Source organism: Stomoxys calcitrans, chromosome 2 (assembly GCF_963082655.1).
Source record: "Stomoxys calcitrans chromosome 2, idStoCalc2.1, whole genome shotgun sequence".
Classification (NCBI taxonomy): domain Eukaryota; kingdom Metazoa; phylum Arthropoda; class Insecta; order Diptera; family Muscidae; genus Stomoxys; species Stomoxys calcitrans.
Window position 1 is genome coordinate 150,276,885 of NC_081553.1, and position 22,522 is coordinate 150,299,406.

The 22,522-nt window shown below is 38.4% G+C and overlaps 1 protein-coding gene across 12 annotated transcripts in view; it reads right to left on the reverse strand.

The window, feature by feature from the left end:
* LOC106093487 (putative FERM domain-containing protein FRMD8P1) overlaps positions 1–22,522 on the reverse strand; it is a 251,624-nt gene that overhangs the window by 60,214 nt on the left and 168,888 nt on the right. For 11 of the 12 annotated variants that reach the window (XR_009397261.1, XR_009397258.1, XR_009397255.1 and 8 more), the window contains one exon: positions 5,248–5,406. Coding sequence is in view for 2 of the 12 variants with exons in the window: in XM_059363446.1 (XP_059219429.1) it covers positions 5,279–5,406 (128 nt within the window). In the remaining 10 variants the exon portion in view is untranslated. Of the gene's footprint in view, positions 1–5,247; positions 5,407–5,535; positions 5,757–22,522 lie in introns of those variants that run through there. The other variant, XR_009397260.1, reaches the window with a different exon arrangement.

The following is a 22,522-nucleotide window of genomic DNA, read 5'->3' on the forward strand; positions in this document are numbered from 1 at the left end:
TATCATCCGATTTGCCTGAAATTTTGTGCGACCATGATCTCCTCACATGACCATCAACATACGAGTTTATTATGGTCTGAATCGGTCTATATCCTGATACAGCTCCCATATAAATCGATCTCTCTATTTTTCTTCTTGAGCTCCCAAAGGGCACAGTTATTATTCGAATTAGCTGACATTTTACACAGGTCTCCAACATATAATTTAATTGTGGTCCTTGATATCTTGATATCGCTCTAATAGCAGAGCAAATCTTTTCTTATATCCTTTTTCTGCCTAAGAAGAGATGCCGGGAAGTAGTATATAAGATTCGGACCGGCCGAACTTTGCACGCTTTTACTTGTTTTTAAATACGCATTATTTTCGATTTACGTCTTTATAATTTATATCTACACGAATCACGTGTCATAGGGAGTAATATATAGAAAAGAAACAACATAGGCATCGCATTTGAAAGCGAATATTCCTGCTTGAATTAGCACAAAAACATATTAGGTTGCCCAAAAAGTAATTGTCGGTAATATAGTAGTAATATAGTCGGCGTTGACAAAATTTTTCAGCGGCTTGTGACTCTGTAATTGCATTCTTTCTTCTGCCAGTTATCAGCTGTTACTTTTAGCTTGCTTTAGAAAAAAAGTGCGCGAAATTTTGTTTACATTTGTTTGTTTGGCGTCAATTTTAATATGGGTACCACATGTATTGAAAGAAATGCATTTAACAAACCGAATAAACGCTTGTGATATGCACCTTAAACGCAATGAATTCGATCCGTTTTTAAAACGAATCATAACTGGAGATGAAAAATGGTTTGTTTACAACAACGTTAGTCGAAAACGATCATGGTCCAAGCATGGTGAACCATCTCAAACCACTTCAAAGGCTGATATCCAGCAAAAGAAGGTTATGCTGTCTGTTTGGTGGGATTTGAAGGGCGTGGTATATTTTGAGCTACTTCCAAGGAACCAAACGATTAATTCGGATGTTTATTGTCAACAATTGGACAAATTGAATACAGCCATCAAGGAGAAGCCACCAGAATTGGTCAATCCTAAAGGTGTCATATTCCACCAGGACAACGCTAGACCGCACACATCTTTGGTCACTCGCCAAAAACTGAGTCAGCTTGGCTGGGAACTTTTGATGCATCCACCATATAGCCCTGACCTTGCACCATCAGACTACCATTTATTTCGATCTTTGCAGAACTCCTTAAATGGTAAAACTTTCGGCAATGATGAGGCTATAAAATCACACTTGGTTCAGTTTTTTGCTGATAAAGGCCAGAAGTTCTATGAGCATGGAATACTGAATTTGCCAGGAAGATGGCAAAAGGTTATCGAAAAAAATGGCAATTATAAATTTGATTAAAGTTCATTCTAAGTTTTATTAAAAGTGCATTTACTTTCTTTTAAAAAATCCGCAATTACTTTTTAGGCAACCCAATATATAAAGGAAAAATAATCTTTTTAAATTTAAGAATACATAAAAAATCAGCAAAACTGTGAACGTGCGTACTGTTGCACATCTAGCTCTTTATTCTTTATTAGGAATTTTTTCCGAAACAAGCAAAATGTCAATAATTTTAGGATTAAATATACATATTGGCTCGTTATCATGGAATCGCATCGCATCTTGCAGGAACTTGTAACTATTGGAGAGATTTTCGTTTGTATAATATTGCGATGAGGACTTGAAGTCAATAGAATTCAATGATATATAACTTATTATTGTTAATCTTTTTATAGCCAGAAACAGATATTAAGAAAAAAATGTTTGTCGCAGGGTGACATGGACCTTATTATGATAACGCCATTTAGTGAATTGAGGTTTTTGGTGTTGTTTCTATTTTGAAGTAGATGGATTGTTTTTTTTTTTTTTTTTGCGAGGTACAACATTTACATATTTATAGAACTGCATATGTTGGCATATACTTACGTCGATTTAATTTTCCTTGGTTCGATAAGGAATTTCATTATCTCTAATCGCACATGCAATATGTAAATTCACTTGCTTTAAAAGTTGTATACTGATGCCGCCTATTTCGGATTCGGTGTGGTTTCTCTCCCCAACGTTTTTTTTTTTCTAAGTTGGATGCGCGAGAGTTAACATCATATCAACTTGTTCTTATATCCGAAAATTTCTTTTCGAAATCGCGTAGGTTTCTGTCTCCTTGAGCTTTTAGTTGACTTACCAATTTATCGCTTAACTTACTGAAGCTTTCAACCATTATTGCCAAAAGAATCAACAACCTTGGGCGAATGCATTTCAGTGACAACCACTTCTGGAGTTGAAGAGTGCCCCGGGAAATGTGCATCAACGAGTAGTTCTAGTTTCTCCTCACAAGGCATTCTCCATAGATTCTAAGACTCCTGAATCTTTCCAACCGTAATATAATTCGAGAATGCCATCTTCTGCAGCCCACAGTTCTTAAATGTATCCTCCACGGAGCTGGAGAATCCCTAGATCATCCTGTTCTGGTGTCCACCATTTCAGTCGCGGTTTGCTCATTGGTTTGGCCTTAGGACATGTTGACAAAAGCGGGTATGCACTACCTAGACCGCTTGACCATATTGTCTATGTCCGTCCCAGTTTCCACTTCCCTTTCAGGCTCCAGGCCCACTTTTGCAGTAATTTTTGCAAGGCTGAAACTAATATAGCGAAGATCAAAGAGCTACAGTCATCCAACACTTTCCAGTCACATATTCTTCCCCTGATATCTTCTGATACAGAGGTAACATCACATAGTCGATTTATTTTCTTTATTACTAGTTGCCAGATTGCAGCTTATAATATATTCGATAAGCAGCTCATTCCTTTCGTTGATATACGAACTTCCCCATATCTGATGATGTACACTACTCTGCGATAAAGATGGGGTGCGTCCACAGGGATCTGGGTCTGAGTCAAGTGGGTCTGCCTAGGCAGTTAAACAGGTGACGTGTATCGTGCGGTCCCTGGTTACAATCAGGACATATATCTTGCACGTCAGCATCAATCCTTGCTTTGTAGGACGCCTCAACTCCTGCATCTGCCGGAACGTAATTGAGCCAGATGTACTCTGGTTTGCCGGGGGAGGTCAATTTCTACATGTGCAATGGGAGTCGGTCGTTCTCCCAGGACTACATTCACCCGGTAACCATTTAGCGCATCTGCTAACGTGTCTGCATAAATGTTGTCTAGAGCTGCTTGATCTAGATGTTCTCTCTTGTAGCGCTAAACCTCACGCTCCAAATAATGTAGATCTACCTTAATTCTTCTGGTGGGAGGACATCTATCCACAAGATAATGGTTTGGATGGTCTCTGGGATAACAGCTCAGAAGGTATTGCTAAGACAGCATGTAGTTATGTCTTCGCACTGATAGGATCTTAGTCTGCTGATGAAGGTGGTCCACCTGAGAACTGAGGAGACAGCCCGTCGCAGTCCGGAGGGCGGCATTCTGACAGATCTGAATGTTTTTCCACTGCGTGTCGCAAAGCTGACAAGACCACACTGGCGGTGCATAACTTACCACAGCAAGTGATTGAGGACCTTGTTTCTACTTTTGACTTTATCGCAAATTGCTGTGGAATCTGGAGGGGGTGGAATGCAGGATAGGTTTCATTCTATGGTGCTTCGACTTCTTATCCCTAAATTCCACAAATGACTGGCGACCACACAGATTCGCGACTCAGCGTTTCAGGCCTGGCTGGAGAGACGTGTTGGCGATGTCATCAAATAGTTTGGCATGGCCGACTGTGTCGAATGCATTCGATAGGTCCAGTGCCACGAGGACCGTCCTATCACATGGCCTGGGCTGATTGTAGGGAGATCGGTCTGTACGACTCCACGAAACTCGGGTTCTTTCCAGGTTTCAGTAGCGGGATCACTCTGCCCTTTTTCCGGACATCGGGAACTATAAGAGTGTTCAACGACAGGTTGAAGAAAGTAGTAGTAGCTCTCCTGCTTGCCCTGTCACTCTCGGGATGCACATTAAATTGACGGCTAAACAACCTAGTGCATCTCTTCGGATCAGTCACGGCTACTTCGCCAAAAGTAAACCCGTGCCTAAGTTACATTCCAGCCACAAATTCCGCCTATGTTCGTTGACTACCCTGTTTATTTCCAGATTCAGCTCGCTGATTCTGAGGTTGGTGGGGTTCATTAAACGAATCCCATCACGCTCGTCTGCGAGTACAACTGCTTGCACCGGGAAATCGGGCTGCAATAGGGGTATTCGACCGGCTGGTATGAAACGAGCGGCTGCTGCTTTAATGATGTCTCTCGCTTCAACCGGCGGCATGTACACGTTGTATAGCTCTATCTCGGCAGTACCGGACCTGACTGCTATCCCCATGCACTCCATGTAGGGGTCACTAGCGCCAGGCGCAGGCAAGATGATCTACATTGCACGGAATGGTGTATTATGACACTATGAAGGCTAATCCTCCACCTCCATTCCTTGAGCAATTCTTCGTAGCAAATTGTATCCGTGACCACTGTGCAAGCTGCAGATGTTGGTCAGCTTTGTCTCTTGGGTCGCTGTGACCAATATATTCTTCCGACTCATAAAATCTACAATCTCATCGATCTTGCCACGGAGACCGTTGCTGTTTAGTTGCATTATTGGGGCTAGGATGCTGCTGTTGCGTATATTGTCGCAGGGAAGAGGTCGGGGGGTCATATAGTCCAACGACGACAGCTGGCTATGTTCGCACAGCACCTTGCAACATATCCAATATGAGTATACTCTCGTAGTGAAGTGAGGCCACAGCAAGATCGGAAATGAATCCACTCTATGCACCGGTTACACCTCACCGACACCGACCGATGATGCAGGAGGTTCTGGCAAATCGAACAGAACCAGGGTCCGGGGTTCTTTTCAATCCCTGCACGGACCAGAAGCGTGCGGTGAAGGCACTCCGGGATGTGCCTCTCCCATGATGAAAAAAGACGAAGATGTACAATAAGGCGGCAGCTCTTATCGGGTTAATCTGTACAACCGGCTGCCATGGGATTGCAGTAGTTTTGTGCAGGACTCTTGCTACTTATTGAAAACACGGCAGGCAAAGAGGAACGTGTCGCTACATGGTTGGAAATGAACTCATTTTATTTTGCGCACACATACCCTAACTTCGAAACATTAAATGACAGAGTATACTCAACCCTTCAATTTCAAAGAAGTGTTGTGCTGCCACCCAAAAAATTTAACTTACAAAAAGTCAACCTTAATAAAAAGTAATATACATATGTAAACATCACCACTTACCTTTGAAAAAGTGTCTTCAAAAAATATATATTTAATAACTGATTGAAATTGATCCCATTTGTCCAATGCATCGACCTTCATCGTCAAATGTTGCCAGAGTTAACCGAGATAGTTTATTCGACAATATTCCGTTACCATTGCTTTGAATAGGGTTTGGTTCTAAAAGTATAATTAAATAACAATGCATGTAAAGGGAGATTTTTAAGAGCTAATGAAAGATTTCAAAAAAAAAAAAAAATAAAATTCAGAAAAATTCATTAAATCTTTATTTGAACAACAGATACATACCGGTACTTATGTGGAGACACAATATCAGACATGAACCAACTTAGGGGAGTGGTATTGAAAACAATTAAGGATTTTTTAAGTAGCACGAACATTTTTTCCAAAAATCTTTTATATATAAAATTCAATTTGTGTTTGTTTGTCGTTTTGTTTGTTTGTTCCGTATAGACTCAAAAACGGCTGAACCGATTACCTTGAAATTTTAACAGATTGTGTAGGTTGGTCTGGAAAGAAATAAGGCTATATAATTTTTTGACATTGGGAGGGGACGGAATCTCCCCTTACCCCAAAACTACTACCCAAAAATAAAAGTGGACCGATCGGGACAATATGGGATTCAAATGAAAGGTATTCAAGAGTAGAGTGAATTTCATAATAAAAGTTGGGTCCAGTACCTGGGGGCCGCCCCAGCCCCAAAACCCCTTAAAATAGATTTATTTGACGATCATGACAATATGGGACTTAAATGAAAGGTATTCGGCAGTAGAATACGAATATGGTCAAGAAGTAGGAATAGGCTTTATGATTTATTGATAACGGATGGGGGCGGACCCTCCACCGTTAAGGTGGCGCTTTTCCTCCTAACGATACGTCAAATGGATTATTTCACGCATTATGACAATGTGGGACTCAAATGAAAGGTTGAGAGTAGAAAAAGAATTTGATATTCAATTTTGGAGCCAATTGGTTTGGGGTTCGCCCCAAAACACCCCCTAAACTTAACCTCATTGTCGTTGGGAATAAAAAACGACTTTGATATCTATTGTCAGTGCAAAGTGCCGGTGTCCGCCCCAGCCCCAAAACACCCTCCAAACGGTTAATATTTACCGGCCATGGCAATATGGAGCTCACATTAAAGGGATTTGGAAATGCAGCACGAATTCGATATTCATATTTAATACTCTTTACCCTAATTTTTAAAAACACAAGGAACATAGCAGGGGCAAGCTTCTCCCACATCAATGATTTTTTATAGCCGATTCCGGACGGCGTCCCATAGTGCGTCACCTCTCTGGAGAATTTTTGTTTTTTTTTTAAATGTACCCTGCATTGTATTGTACATCGCAAATGTCGCCAACATTAAGAGGGGATAAACACCGCTGTGTCGGATGTTCTCGCCAGGATTCGAACGCATTCAGCGTCATAGGCTACAATGGCACAAATACGATATCCGCATTCAGGGCGAAGTGTCCTCACCATAAAAAGATATTATAAAGGTAAAGAAGGCGCAGCAAAGCGGGCCGGCTTCAGCTAGTAAGTATATATTTATGACATTGACTTGGATTTGGTGTAAGCAATTTTTTTTAAACGAATGAGTTGACGCAGTTAGTGAAAGAACAGACATATATGTCGTGTGTTCAAGGGCGCTGAAAATGTCAAGGGGTTTAGCTCTGGATGGAAAGTGGATTGTTTAATTGCTGAGGTTGTGAAAAATATTTCTTAGAATAGAAATATTTTACTCCCAAGGTAAGTTTGGGGAAAATGGAAAAATTAAAACACTCAATCAGAATTGAGGAATTTACATGTCTCTCTTTCTTGGATGAAAAAGGGATGCTCTGTAAATTCTTACCAGGAACAACAGTAGTGGTTGAAGCTCAGATAACATGTAAGTTTAATTAAGAAAAAAACATGTGAAAAGGCTAACGTGCTCACAAGGCTGCGTAAAGCTAGACATCTTTCGAACAATGAGAGATATACACAAACGCAAAGTAGGGAGCCGGAAGTGTGTGGCTGTATGCAAATGCTAATAGCTGAGAAACTTAGAAAGTATAATAGGGTTACAGGTAGGAAAATAATTTCGGATTGACATTACCGGCTCCCTTACACCTATAATGCACCTTTAATGAAAATAAGTAAAAATGCAACCGTGTGTACTCGCACAGCTTACAATTACTCGTATATAAATAAAAATAAAAGCGCTATAAAAACAGAAGTTGTGAATTTAATTTAGTCATCTAGTAAATATTAATGAAACTAACCGTTGACAAGATAGATGTATAGCTCTGTAAAATAGCTATACGTTAACTCCATCATCAGGATCAGCTGGTATATGGAAGAGGTAAACTTGTCAGTAGTGAACATCCTTCTATAAAGCAAACCGCTAATGAACCTGTTTCAATGATAATGCTTGTGCTTCGCTAGTAAAGTTAAAATAAATTCATTGGGAACATAATAAAAAACTCTGCAGTGCATTTATTGTGAACAAACACCATAGATCACCGAACCAAGATAGTGCTTTGCGCGTATTCAACCCATTTTGTTCATAAGTGCATTCCGCCATGATCCTGAGGCGGATCCATGATCGACCGGAGACCCCGGTCGAGAAGGCTCCGGGCTGTTGCCTTTAACCTTCACGATCACCGTAGGGACCAACACAACGGATTAAGTTAGGTTTAGGTGGCAATTTACCATCACAGGAACAGGAGAAGAAAGATGCCTTCTAGCTCTTACAGTTGAACTGTCCAGATCTCTTTAATAACTGGCGAACGTTCACATCCGCTAAATCAGAATAGTTCTCAAAGAAATGACAACTTAAAGTGGAACTCCTTCTGATTGCCACCGCGGGACAAACGAACAGCAGGTGTTCTACATTCTCTTCTTCTTTCAAATCCTCATATGTTTTCCGATCAATCAGTGAATTGTCATTTCGGACACAATGACAATCGTTCTAGCAAGCGACAGAAAACGGGTAAATCTCTTGAAGTCTAAACCAGGCCCCATGATTTTGTAATGCCCACAACCCGCTTTGTGACCATCTTTCATTAATTGCCCATCGGGATTGATCCTGAAGACTTAGCTTATAGGTCGTGAGAAACACACCCACATATTCCAGTTTCTCTGGAGTGTGTAAGGTAGTTCCTAGTCTCGCAAGCTCACCTTTCCTGTTATATCTTTGTGGCCCGGCACCCAAAACAGATACATATTGACTTGTTCAGCAATCTCGTTGTGAGATCTGCGGCAGTCAATGGCGGTTTTTGAATGTAGAAATACATTCTCCAAGGATTTAATAGCTGCCTGGCTGTCTGAGAAGATATTTTTGTCAATCGTCGTTATGACATTACATCTTATCCATTCAACCACTTCTTTAATTGCAAGGATCTCCGCTTGATACACACTGCAGTGGTCGGGTCACCTTCTCGACATGACCGGCCCAAGTTCTTCAGAGTACACCCTACTTCCAATGGGTTCTATCAGAAATAGTACTTTTTACGGTACGGTACTTTTATCAAAAAGTGTAATCCACACTGCCTGGAAAATCGGACATTGTATCAAGGATAACACGGTGTCCGTAGGCGCCACTTGACCAAAGGGAAAGCTCCCTTAGACTCACGGCAGTTATTGCACCAATTTGTCTAGCCACGATATCCGGAGGCATTAGGTGTAGCATTAAATACAGTGCATCAGATGGTATCGTCTTTGGTAAAGCTGTTATGCTCAAACCAGCTATCCTTTGAATACGGCTGAATTATGAACAGTAGGTGGACTTTTGAAGCTCCGTCCACCAGACCACTACACCATATAGCATTTTAGGTCTGACAACTACAGTACATACCCAATGCATGCGTTTTAAACCCCCAACTTATGGCAATAGCTTTCTTGCAGGTGCATACACTGATAGAAACATGACAGTACTTTGCCAATGCCGCCTGATATTATTTTGTTCGCGTTATTGGCAAAGATTTTTAAAACCATTTGGTTCTATACCAGAAAAAGGAGGCTATTAAGAATTGATGGCGTCACATTTATATTCTTGCCATCGCGCCAGAAGTGTTAGTGAGCTATGTACTTAAAATATGGACGCTATTATAAAATATTTGTTTAACAAAAAAAGAAAATCTTTTAATACAATTTGAGTGCGTAAAACCCTGCTAAAATACTCGAAAGTGGTGAAAATGGAAATAGTACAAATTCTAAGGACAAAAATTATCGAAATAAGATTAGATTTAAATTATTTTCAATAGTTTTGTTTTGGTTCATTAAGGGGTGGAGTAATCAATAACGGGTTGGTACTGAAACCAATAACGGTCTGGTGCTAAAACCAATCACAGATTGGTATTAAAACCAATACCAGTTCGGTAATGCGGCTAGTAACAAACGGTGCTAATCATTTTATGTTTCAATGCATACTATCCGGTATTGTTTTTGTACCATACGGTGTTGCTTTACTTTCAATACCGTATGGTACTGAAATGAGCACGTTTGGTGTAAACTTTTCTCTGGGTGTAGGGCAAGTGTTGTCTTTCTTGCACTTACCAAATTTTGGATTTGAAGTTCAATTTCCTGGCCAGCAAAACACACTGGTATTTTGCGCTTTCAGTAAATGGAATATTCCCTCATCCCAAAGACACAGGTGCCACTAAAGGTAAGTTGTATCTCCTGCTGAAAAGAACTACTTCCGGTTCGCACGGATTTACGCCTAGATCACTTTCGGTAGCTCACTTCGCTTTCGCACGTAGAGCTTCATGAAGTATACGTCTAAAGGCTGCTACTACATTCTTTTTTGCGGAAAAATTTCCGAAAATAGTTCCTTTGGTGGTTTGATGTGGTTACCATATTTATTTTTTTTTTTTTGGTGTTTCTTTGACCAAAATGTTGCCATTTACATATAAAAATTAATATGGCATCAAACAATTTATCAGATGCTTACGTGTACGCCAAAACCACCCCTTCCTAATTAATAAATAATGAAACACAAAACAATTTAAAAAGAGACAAATTCAGCATTTATTTGTAAAAATAATTAGATTTTGTAGTATTTTCACTGTTATAAGTTAAATAAGCTCAACTTTTCAAAAGCCCATAACAGCATCTTCCATTTTTATCCAAATATTGTTGTTGTAATTGCAGACCAAAAGCACAACTCATTCTTGCACAAACCTTTTTATTTCGTACAGATTTATTGAGTTGCTTGTTGTGAAAGAAATATCTGTTTTTTTTCGAGTGTATTTATTTATTGGGTTGCCCAAAAAGTAATTGCGGATTTTTCATATAGTCGGCGTTGAAAATTTTTTTCACAGCTTGTGACTCTGTAATTGCACTCTTTCTTCTGTCAGTTATCAGCTGTTACTTTTAGCTTGCTTTAGAAAAAAAGTGTAAAAAAGTATATTTGATTAAAGTTCATTCTAAGTTTTATTAAAAATGCATTTACTTTCTTTTAAAAAATCCGCAATTACTTTTTGGGCAACCCAATATATTTAAAAAATACTTTCTTATTTGTGCATCCACAAACACTTTATTTTCTTCCACCCAGGTAAATACATGTGAGCAACATCGCTAACACTAACAAACACTCAGTTACAATTAGAAGTTTAGCGATCGCGTTTATTATACGTAAGAAAATGATTTGTTGCACAGCGACTGTGGTTGTGCTCTCAATGGGCATCCCGGAATGTAAATTTTCCCTAGATTAAAAAACAAAAAAAAGAAGTTATGACGAGACGAACACGTTTCGGCAATTTTTTCCGTTTGTTTCTTCTATATGGAGTTTCAACGCGAAAACTAATATAGTACCGGCCTTAAGAGTGCTGGGAAACGTTCCGCTAACCGCAATAGCTAATCATCAACATACACTTTTACACCTTTTTCTTTCAGAGACATTCATATATTGTTAATGACTATATTTCAAAGAAAAGGAGATGTACACCTCTTTTGCTAACCCAACTTTTTGATCTACAGATCCCAAGCCTGCCGAAATGGATCTTTTAGTAAGTAGGTTAGGTAAGGTAGAGAAGAGGGTGGAGATACTAAACCGCTTCATGTCGCTATAGAAATACATCGAAGCCAGTTATCGGCTTGTTGGGCTCTCTTAATACGAAAAAGTAACTTCGAAAAAAAATTAAGTTAGGAATTCCGTTTTACTTACAAAGTCCTTTATTTTGTTCCATACGCCCCTAAGATGATTCATGTCTGGTATTGTGTCCTCACCAAAGTGGCAATGTCTGTTGGCCGCGAAAGCCAGGCAGTGATATACATGGCCAACACATGCTACCAATTGACGCACCGATTCAGCAAAAGTAAGCTCGTAGTCCAATGTGTTCCGTTATGATACCGAAACCTTTTTTGACCTCCCTTTTACTTCCGTTCACTAAAAGCCTCGTCTGCTTGCGGTCCGGATTTTTCCATAGAATTTTACATACGAGGTCACTGACCAAGCCGTTATCTCGGACTACGTTGACCTGAAAGGCTGCGGGTTACAAACAGCATGTCAAGGAGTACACATTGGTGGAATGCATTGACATCGAGGGGGCTTTTAACAATGTGCGAACAGACACATTGATCCAATCCTTAGCCATTTACCATGTGGACCGGGTCCTGATATACCGGATAAACCACAGGGGATAAATTGTGGGTTCCAAGACATAAATATAATGGATAAAGTGGCACAAGGCAAGCAACAGGGGTGCATTTTATCGCCACTCCTATGGGTGCCCATCATAAATAACCTATTACAGATGCTGACTGAGGAGGTATTTGAACTCGTCTGTTGCGCAGGTTATATTATAATACCTCTAAGAGGTAAGGATCTATATCGGATATGAAGAAGGGCCGGAAGGGTGTTGCAGATGGCATAAGACTGCGATATACCCAGATGTCTCAATGTTTTAGCAAGTAAGTTGTTAATTAACATTCTTACATTATTGTTTGTGCCTAGAAACTTAAGCTCCTTCATGATTGATGTCGGTTTTACATCATTGAAAGCTCCTTCAATGTCAAGAAATGCTGCCATTGTATATTCCTTGACAGCGAGAGCGAGAGCCCTCTATGTAGCCGACTAGATCGTGAAGGGCTGTTTCAGTGGACTAACTGTATGCATGTTACCGAGACAGGTGATCTCCAGGCATCTTTGTCCTATGATATATTCTCTCGACCTCTCCAGAGACTTCAGCGACCGTCTATTAGGACGAAAATCTTTCCTCATTGTGTGTTAAATTTTTCCAGTTTTTTGGAATTTTCCGTTGACGAATTTCAGAGTCCATACATTTTCCACTAGACAACTAGACATTGTCCATACATTTTTTGGCTTCTGGATATATCTCACCGTAATAGGTCTCGGGGATAGGATTTTTCTTAGCCTAGAGGACTCAGATATACCCTCCACAGAGCTTCAGAATTCCATCCATGATTTGTTTTGAGGCGTAAGCCGATCTTTATCCGTATTCGCCTTTCTTCCGTTTAGCCGAGGGACCACTTCTGCAGTATTTTCGCCAAGGCTGAAACTAATTAAGGTTGATTTTTTACGAGCTATAAGAAATTTTAACAAAAAAACACAAATTATGCAGAAAAATACATGAAATTCTTATTTCAATCCACGGTCCATATAATTCATGCAAATGTTGACCGTGACTGTGCCTCAGGTGGTCCATGCACTTAGTCTAATTTTGACTTACTCTTTCCAACAATTCGACCGGTATCTCACAAATAAATGCTTCAATGTTGTCTTCCAATAGGTCAATTGAAGCGGGCTTGTCTGTATAGACATGAGCTTCAATATAGCCCCACGAAAAATAGTCTAAGGGTCTAAGTCTTGTTGAAACCAAATGTCATCGAGTCAAGCTCTTGCATTTTTCAAAAAAAAAGTTGGATATCATCTCACGGTAGCACTCACCATCCACGGTTACTTTACGATTCGCATAATTTTTGAAGAAGAAGAAGTACGTTCCAATGATGCCACCAGCCCATAAACCGTACCAAACTGTAAATTTTTCCGGTTGCATTGGTAGCTCTTGCAATGCTTCTGGCTGATCTTCAACCATAATCGACAATTTTGATTATTTACGTACACATTGAGGCAAAAATGTACTGCACCAAAAATTCTACATTGCGGTCGTTCGGCTTCAATTCTTGCACCAGCTATTTTGCCACACCTAAATCAATCCAGAAAATTTTCCACGTTTTTGAGCAACAGAGGCCAATTTGCGGCCAACGGCGACGAATCGAAAATTGATAGTCATCATTAACACTGGGCGATACAGCTGCGCTATTTTCTTCAGTTCGCTTTTACGTAAGCGTCTTGTGGTTTAATGTCCAACAGAATTTGGACATTAAACCACAACCACAATGTCCAAATTTGGTGCGAAATTTAGTCAAAATAGCCCGAATAGCCGCTTCAGTGGGTCGATGAAACTAACCATTCTTAACAAAGCATGCATTTTAATAATAAAAATAATTTGCAAGCGCTGTTCGTTTGTTAGAAGAATCATAGTTAAATTATAGACCAAACTGAAAATTTTTGACAGCGAAACAAAGCACGAAACGTGCATGAGCTGTTTAAACCAACATTTTTAAAAAGATAATAGCTAAAAATCACTGTTTATCTTCCGATAAAAAACGTAACATCTAGTACCTCCGGCCTGTTCCTGGTAATAAAGTACGGTTTATTTCTATTATTACAGATTGCCACTTATAATATATTCGTTAAGCAGTTCACCCTTCTCGTTGATATCCGAACTTCCTCATATCTGGTGATGTACATTAGCATCACTTCCCACAATATGCATTAACATCACTTCCTGCAATGTGCATTAGCACCACGCCCTACAAAGCCACTTAAAGCTTGTAGTCGGCATCTCTGAATCGTGTGCTATATGTAGGGAAGCCAGTCAGTAATGAGACTTATTTCAAGTGATTAGCGACGAAAACAGAAAAACAGTTAGACTACTCTTTTCACAAATACAAGCTCTGTGTCTCCTATTCCCCGTACCCTTGCGAAGTTTTAAGTTCAAGAATCCATAGACCACGAACCACTCCTTCACACACCCATTGTTCGTAGACAATAACTACGTCCAATTCTCCTGCCATAAGAAGGACCTTTAGTGTCACCGAAGCGGCCTTACAATGGTGGAAATTTATCTGCAGAAACCGGACCATAGTCAGGATTCAGAATTTCCACCACTGTTGCGTATAAACAATAGTGCATCCTTACAAGATATGTTCAATCTTGTCATGATAAGCTTCCTTAAGCATCCAAAGGCGGTTGTGGAATCATTCTTCCTCAGGACATTGGACACTTTCGGTGTGGGCGATTCCTCTTTAGATGCTTCACAAGCTGCTGCTGTACCTTTTGATTTCCGGTCTTCCCCGCTGTCGCACATATTGACCCCAATCCAACTGGTGATCCACCCATACAGGACTTGGCCGTTCCCGCCTAAACGTCTCCGCTCCTGTTCCACTTTACAGATGGGCTCGATAGTTCCTCAGACAAGTGCTCAATAAAAACTGATGAGTCATCTTCTGATTCCCCAACCTCACCGATTCTATACACCTTCAGTCTCAATTTCTTGAATTCGTAGGATACAACTCCTTCAGACTAGTTGTGGTATGCGAGTTTAGTACGAAGCTACATATTTCCGGTCATCATCATGCTCATCCAATCTTCCAGTCGGTGGTTGAAAGTTTGGGATTACATTCCCTAAGCCTCCCAAGGATGGATTAAGGATCTGAGGGAATACCTGCTTTCCAAGCGTGTGCCATGGGTCAGAAAGAATATCTTCCTTCCTGACTATATGCAGTGCCGCGCCTGGCCAGTTCTTGCTGACCCTCTTTTGGGCGCAAAGATACATTTTTTTTATTGATTTGATTTGATTTGATTTATTTATTGACATTACTAGTACAACAAGATGAAATATCTTATAATTGACTGTACTAGAATTAAAAGTGAACACACAAAAAATGCAAACGATACTTAAAGAATAATTATAGAGTAATTATGGTAAGAATTAACATTATATAGGTTGAATATGAAAAACGATTATATAAATCAAGCATAAAATTTAAAAAGTTCAGTTTTAAAGGCGGAAGCATTGCTTAACAATTGAATATTATTGGGGAGCGAGTTCCAAAGACGTGGTGTGCCTATGTAGAATTGTCGTTCTGAAGAAAGTTTTCTAAATCTGGGTAGAATTAGTTTTTTTCCTCTATTGGATCTTGCGAACTGTAAACGATTGTACAGATAAGGAGGTACTTGTGTATAAATTATTTTATGCAGTTGTAATAGACATTTGATTTTAAGATAGTTGTCAAATTGGACATTAAAAATTTGGTATGAAAACTCCGAAATTCTTTCCCTTCTTCCTTTGTTAAAGACATATCTTGCAATATTATTATAGGCAACATTAAGTGTCCTTGTGTCATTATAACCGCAGCATGCAAAAACTTCACATCCATAGAGAAGCGTTGGGATTAAATACGTTTTAGCAAGCAATAAGCGAATATCTTGAGGAGTCGATGTACGTAATTTCCATAGGTTTCTCAACATGCCATGAATTTTGCCGGAAGCTCGATTTATGTGGTTAGTCCAATTCAACTTGGTGTTAAAAGTCAAACCCAAATTGCTAGATGACTCCACTCGCTGAATAGTTGAGTCTGAAATTCTTAAGTTAATATCGGGTTGAGAGGCTGGAGTCTTGCCAATAATTATTAGTTTAGATTTCGATGGATTTATGTTTAAACAATTTGTACATGCCCATTCGCTGATTGCTTGCAGGTCTTTATTGAATTTTGAGATACAGCTATTGATATCTTCGACTTTTGTACTAGCATATAGTTGTACGTCATCCGCATACATTTGTATACTGCATGTCTCAGGGACGTCAGGAAGGTCATTTATATATAGGGTAAACAATAAAGGACCAAGAATAGAGCCCTGAGGCACACCTCGCGATATATCCAATACGTTCGACTTTTGTTCATTTAGGACAACACACTGGGAACGATTTGACAAATAAGACGCAATAAGATTGCAGGCGGTATCGGAGAAATAAAACAGCTTATTGAGTTTTGAACACAAGATATCATGATTTACTGTGTCAAACGCCTTACTATGGTCCAACAGGACGAGCATGGATATCATATTTTTATCCTGTTTTTTACGAAGGTCTTCGACGACACCAATAAGAGTTGTTGTGCAGCTTCTTTTTTTCCTGAACCCAGACTGGTGCTCAGTCAACAGTTTCTCATTTTCAAGAAACGCTGTTATCTGGGAACTTAACAAATTTTCCAAAACTTTTGATAGAAAAGGTAAAATTGCTATTGGTCTAAATTCGTTGTTTGCTTTCAGTATTGGTATTATTTTAGCTTGTTTCCACTTCTGGGGAAACGTGGATTTTGTAATTATGCTGTTAATTAGATACGTAATGTACGGTAATAGCTGAGGCATCAAAAGTTTAATAAAAATTGGGCTAACGTCATCAGTACCCACAGCGTTGGACTTAATTGAAGTGATACTTTTCATGACATCAGTACTATTGACGCATTGAAATGAAAAATCATGTTCAATGGGAACCGTCTGGAGACATGAATAAAAATCGTTAGAGGTGCTAGAATTACCCACTTTTGTAAATAGCTCATTTAATTGATTTAAATTAACGTTAGTTGTATTGCATTGCATAGTGCCAATACCGATATCGCGAATAGTTTTCCATTTTGATTTGCTGTCCACAGCACATTTAAACTTCCTGCTGTAATACTCGTATTTAGCCGCATTAATGCTTCTTACAACTGCACGCCGGGCATGCTTAAAAATATCATGTAGATACGGTGTTTTAAAACGTTGCCATCTTTGATAAGCCAGGTCTCTCTGTTTGATTAAAATTTTAATATTATTATTAAACCAGGGTTGCTGATTGTGATTCACCACCTTGGTTTTAACAGGAACACAGTAGTTATATAGAAAAAGAAGGTTGTTTTGCAGAAACGTTAGTTGGTCATCGACACTACTCAGTGTATAAATGAAATTCCAATTGATTTTATCAAGGCAACTGTTTACCAGATTGAGATCGATGTTTTTAAAATCCCGGTAGGTGTAACTTGTAGGCGTGGTATTAACATGCACATCATAGATAAAAAATAAAAGATCGTGTTTCGAAAAACCAGGAGCACACAGCTGATCGTACAAAAGTATTTTAGAATAGTTGTTAACGAATACTAAATCCAATAAGCTTGCATTTGTGTTGGTAAAATGAGTAGGAACACTTGTGTTAAAGGAGAATAATCCAAGTGTTTGCATGATGTTAGAAATGTTGTTGTCCAGTAGCAAGTTGCTGTTAAAGTCGCCTGCGATGATTATATCATTGTAGCAGAGTGATAAGTTTTCAATAACATTTCGAACGGGTTCGATATCGACGTGGTTGTTCGGCCTATAAACACAACCTAGCAAAATTGTTTCCTTATTTTGCATGCTAACTTCAATAAAAAGATACTCCATACTAGAGTCATTATTGGACCGAAGCTTAAGGGTAAAACGTAATCCAAGTTTTATATATATAGCTACTCCGCCAGCATTCGACTGTCTATCAGCTCTTAAGAGTTTGTATCCATTGACATTGTAGATACTGTCGCATATTGTGGGCTGAAACCAAGTCTCAGATACACAAATAATGTCCACTCCAGAGTTGCAGAAAACATATCTGAACTCATCAATTTTGTTATTTAGACTTTGCGCGTTGATGTGTACCACACGTAAACCAGGTTTTTGTTTTGCCATTATTTTAATCATACAGTTAAGGCTGGCTTTGGAACTATAAGCGTTGTTACTCATCAAGAATTTCAGGTGTTAGCAATGCTTCTGAAGTTTGTAGATTGATGAAATAGATTAGAAAGCTTGAGACTATTATGTAGATAATTGAGCATGAATAAATTATAATAAAAAATTTTAGTAAAAAATAAATTGATAACATTAAAAATATATAAGTGTATTTTAGGTGAATAATTGCAAAAAATAAAGAAACAGTGTTATGGATCTGTGACGATTGAAGAAATGTTGGAAGTTTGTTCAGGTATTTCATCGGATTGACGAAAAAATTTATTTAACTGCTCGATGTCATCAATTTGTTGCGGGGGATCAGATCTCATTTTTTTAACATAAATTAGTCCACGAAAAGAGTATGCAGAATCCACATATTTCTGCCTTTTAAGTTTAAGTGCGCTCTGTAATATTTTGTAGTTCGCTGCTGTCAAATTTTCATTGATGTGAACGACATAATTTGAATCGAACCCAATATGGTTTAATAGGAGAGGGGTTTTATTCGTGCGTTTGAAAAAAGCCATCGACATTTTAACTGAGCGTTGATTCCCGAAAGCAATTCATTTGTATCGGTCTCGATATCAAACTGAATCGTCACAGACTGGAGGTGGCCCAGACAATTCCTCAAAGACATCAAAGTGTTCAGATGACAGTCCATTGACTATCCCAATCCAATTGTTCCTAGGTATGCAGCCTTGTTCTTCATCCCACGTCGACAACTACCATCACCAAACTGTCCCAAGCGACATTAGCATAGGTTTTTGGATCCACATTGATATTGTTTGCCTTAGGTCTCTTGTGCATGACATATCCTCCAGGTGACCGCAACCTTGACTGCAACGGTTGATTGCGGTAACATTTCCGAATCTAGACGTGTGGCCAAATTTAGGAAGCTTTTCTTATCGGTGAGAGTTTTAGCATCATTCGCACTAAGTCTCTCAATGAACCTGAGAGCTATGCGCCTTTTATTATTTCCATCTCTTAAAGAGCGTATTGGTTTACCGGAGAAGGTCCCTGCCTAGGCAAATTATAGACATGGGAAGATCAAATGGGTTCAGCCTTGTCCTTCAATTTCGAAGCGGGTGTCTGCTTCTAAAGCCTGAGCAATCATCCGTCGGCTAGTGAAGCCTGGAGCAGCCGCTCTACCAGTCGAGGTTTCAGTAGTAGACAACTTGATACGGCCTGATACCATCACCACAGCTGTTCTAGATCTGTGGCTCCACTGGTAGCTGGCGCAGATCATCAATCGCCTAATAGATAATACTATCGTAACTATTCTGACTTAAACATTTTCTGAAAATAACTACCTATAATGAGTTACAGAATATTTTTGGGGAGCAAAATAACAAACATTCGCTCCAATCAAAGGTTCAAACAAGAGTGCAACCTTACTTCTTGTATCTCAGCACTATAGTTGACTTCGGACATTGATGTCCGTAGTTGGGACCTACTATTCGTTAATCTATCTTCGAATAGTCTTCCGGAATCCACTCTTGCCTTGTGGAAGCAGGGTCTTGCAGATAAGACAAAAATTCCCAGTTGTACGACCTTGATTCTTTTCTGACAAATCGATGCTGGACATTGGAGTCCGTTTCGGAAATGAGTGTCAATCCCAAGTCGGGGGAACAAGATTCAATGTCCACTGATGCGAAAACCAAGAGTTCGAGAAATATAAATTCATTCCAAGTGAAAGGTTGGAATGTCTCTATGCAATTAATATAGCAAGCCGCCATGACATACTTTATCAAATGTATCCTTATGACCTCAGCTACTTTCCATCTATGTGGAACATATTATGTTATTTTATATAAAATCAATGATTGACATTGAAGTCGAATTGAGTGTTTATCAATTTAAGTACCATGAAAGGCGTAGCAAGACTTCTTTCCGAATCATTGTTGCAGAATAAATTTTTTAAGTAGTTATAAAACCCGACTTTTGGCCCCCTAAGTCATTTATCCGAGAATATATCATCAAAGAGACGCCTTGATCTGATTTTGTTTACCTCCCAACTAATTCCAACTCCGAAATTATTCCAAAAAACTGATTTTTTCATTTTCTGCTGATCACATATCTTTACTATATCAAAATGTTAAAGTGTTAAATACAAAACTTTCGTATCTTTACTCAGATAGTTTTAATTTCAACTATCATATTATCGCATTTACTGAAACTTGGCTTCAGAATAAGGTATATACTAAAATATTATATTCCAAATATAAAATCATGATCGGAACGATAAAATCTGGTGGTGGTGTGCTATTAGCGGTCTCAACTGAATTTCCTTCTGAAGAAATAATCTTCCTTGGATATTGAATTCGTGGCCGTAAATATATTTTTGAAAAATTTTTCAATATGTTTCATGTTCTTACGTCCTAACCTTTTCATGTGAGGATATGTATGTATTAACGCACGTGGTGCTCTTCGCTTTATGAAATGCTGGAGTAAAGAACTTAATGATTTCTATGTGACGAAAAACTTATACACTTCGCTAGTCAGAAGAAATCTTGAGTACGGTTCAGTGGTATGGGATCTGTACTACAATATTCATTCTGGTTTGATAGAATCGGTTCAAAAACAATTTCTAATATTTTGTCTCTGTCGAGATAGGAAGCTCTTATAAAGCTTCCTACACTAAAAAGTCGTAGAACCATGCTAAACATTACGTTTTTGACTAAATTCATTCTTGGTCAAATAGATTCTTGCTTTCCTATCAAACCTACCAGATATTTTGACCATTCGAAAATTGCTTATTATAGGACCAATTATGCCAATAATGATCCTTTTCGACACCTATGTTATCAATTTAATGAACTGAACGATATAATAGGTCTATATGAGAATCGAGAAAATTTAAAAAGGAAAATTATATTATATTTCTTTGGTTAATACATTTGTATATATATTGTAATTAGTCTGTAAGGGTATTTATCTAGACTTAAATAAATAAAAAAATATGTAAGACCAAAAGATGCATATATAAGTCGAGAACTTTTTTCAGCTTTTTCTGATAAGTTATTAATAATTGCTCCAGTTATTTAACCATAACCAGGCGCATTATTTGGACAATCATTTCAATAGTTTGGTTCAGTTATTTAAGTGTTATCGGCCCAAACATAAATATATATCTCTTTTCGGAATACGTTCCACATTACCATGATCAGTTTGTTTAGGTAAAGGTGTACAAGTTTTTTCTAAGTGCTTTGCAAAAATGTCAGCTTTTTCCTGAGAGCTTCTAGCCCATGTATTATCTTTCTAACCTGTAGTTGGTGTTACTGCACGGGGTTAAATTTTGTAGAATAGAAGATGTAGACCTATCCTCAATAGTCTTAAGTATTTTTTCAAGCTTTAAACTTAGTTTATTAAGATGTTTTCTATTCTCTGGCTTACGATTCTATTGCCAATAGAATCATATTGGCAAGTTTTTCTGACACTAGCTCTCTGACTTCGAAAGAATATGTTTTAGTATGTGGGGACTTTACAGGTTGCAGAGTGCTACTCAAAGTCGAAAATTGAATAGCTTCAGTAAACAAGTCTAATTCTTGCTCGATGTGTTTAATAGTTGTTAGAGGCGCGTTTCGTTCAATATGATTATCTAAAATCTGCTTAAAATAAGCCCAATTTATCTTCTTATTTACAAGTATTGGGTTGCCCAAAAAGTAATTGCGGATTTTTCATATAGTCGGCGTTGACAAATTTTTTCACAGCTTGTGACTCTGTAATTGCATTCTTTCTTCTGTCAGTTATCAGCTGTTACTTTTAGCTTGCTTTAGAAAAAGTGTAGAAAAAGTGTATTTGATTAAAGTTCATTCTAAGTCTTATTAAAAATGCATTTACGTTTTTTTAAAAAAATCCGTAATTACTTTTTGGGCAACCCAATATAAACGGATTTCGTTTTTCTATAACGCTATCGCTCAATCTTAATAATACAGGCCAGTGGTCTGATGGTAATCCAAAATAATCTTCCACAAAAACAAGCTCATCTGATATTTCTTTTGCAAGGTAGAATTCAATAAGACCTGGTATGTTTTCTATATTATTTGGCCAATAAGTTACCTGAGAGATACCTGAAAATGTCCGACTTTTCGTAGCTTGTATTGTAGAGATAAGCTCTCTTCCTTTCACAGTTGTGTCTCCTCCAATTATAAAATTGCCTCCAAATTTACTAAAATGAATTAAATAGTGATCTTGGTTAATGTTGTGCCATGGTGGCGAGTGGATGGACGATATTTCTAATATTGGTAATATAGGAAAACCCCCGCGAGCCTTTTCAGCTGGTTGCAATGCACTATAATTTATATATCACTTAATAATAATATTAATATTTATAAAGGATGATTTTGTGAAGTGCCTTTCTGATATGAGTATAACATCAAATTTGTTCATTGCGAAAAATTTCCAGTTCGTAAATTTTATGTTTCAATCACATCAAGTCTCCGAATTATATTCTTATACTCTTGAGTATCTGAT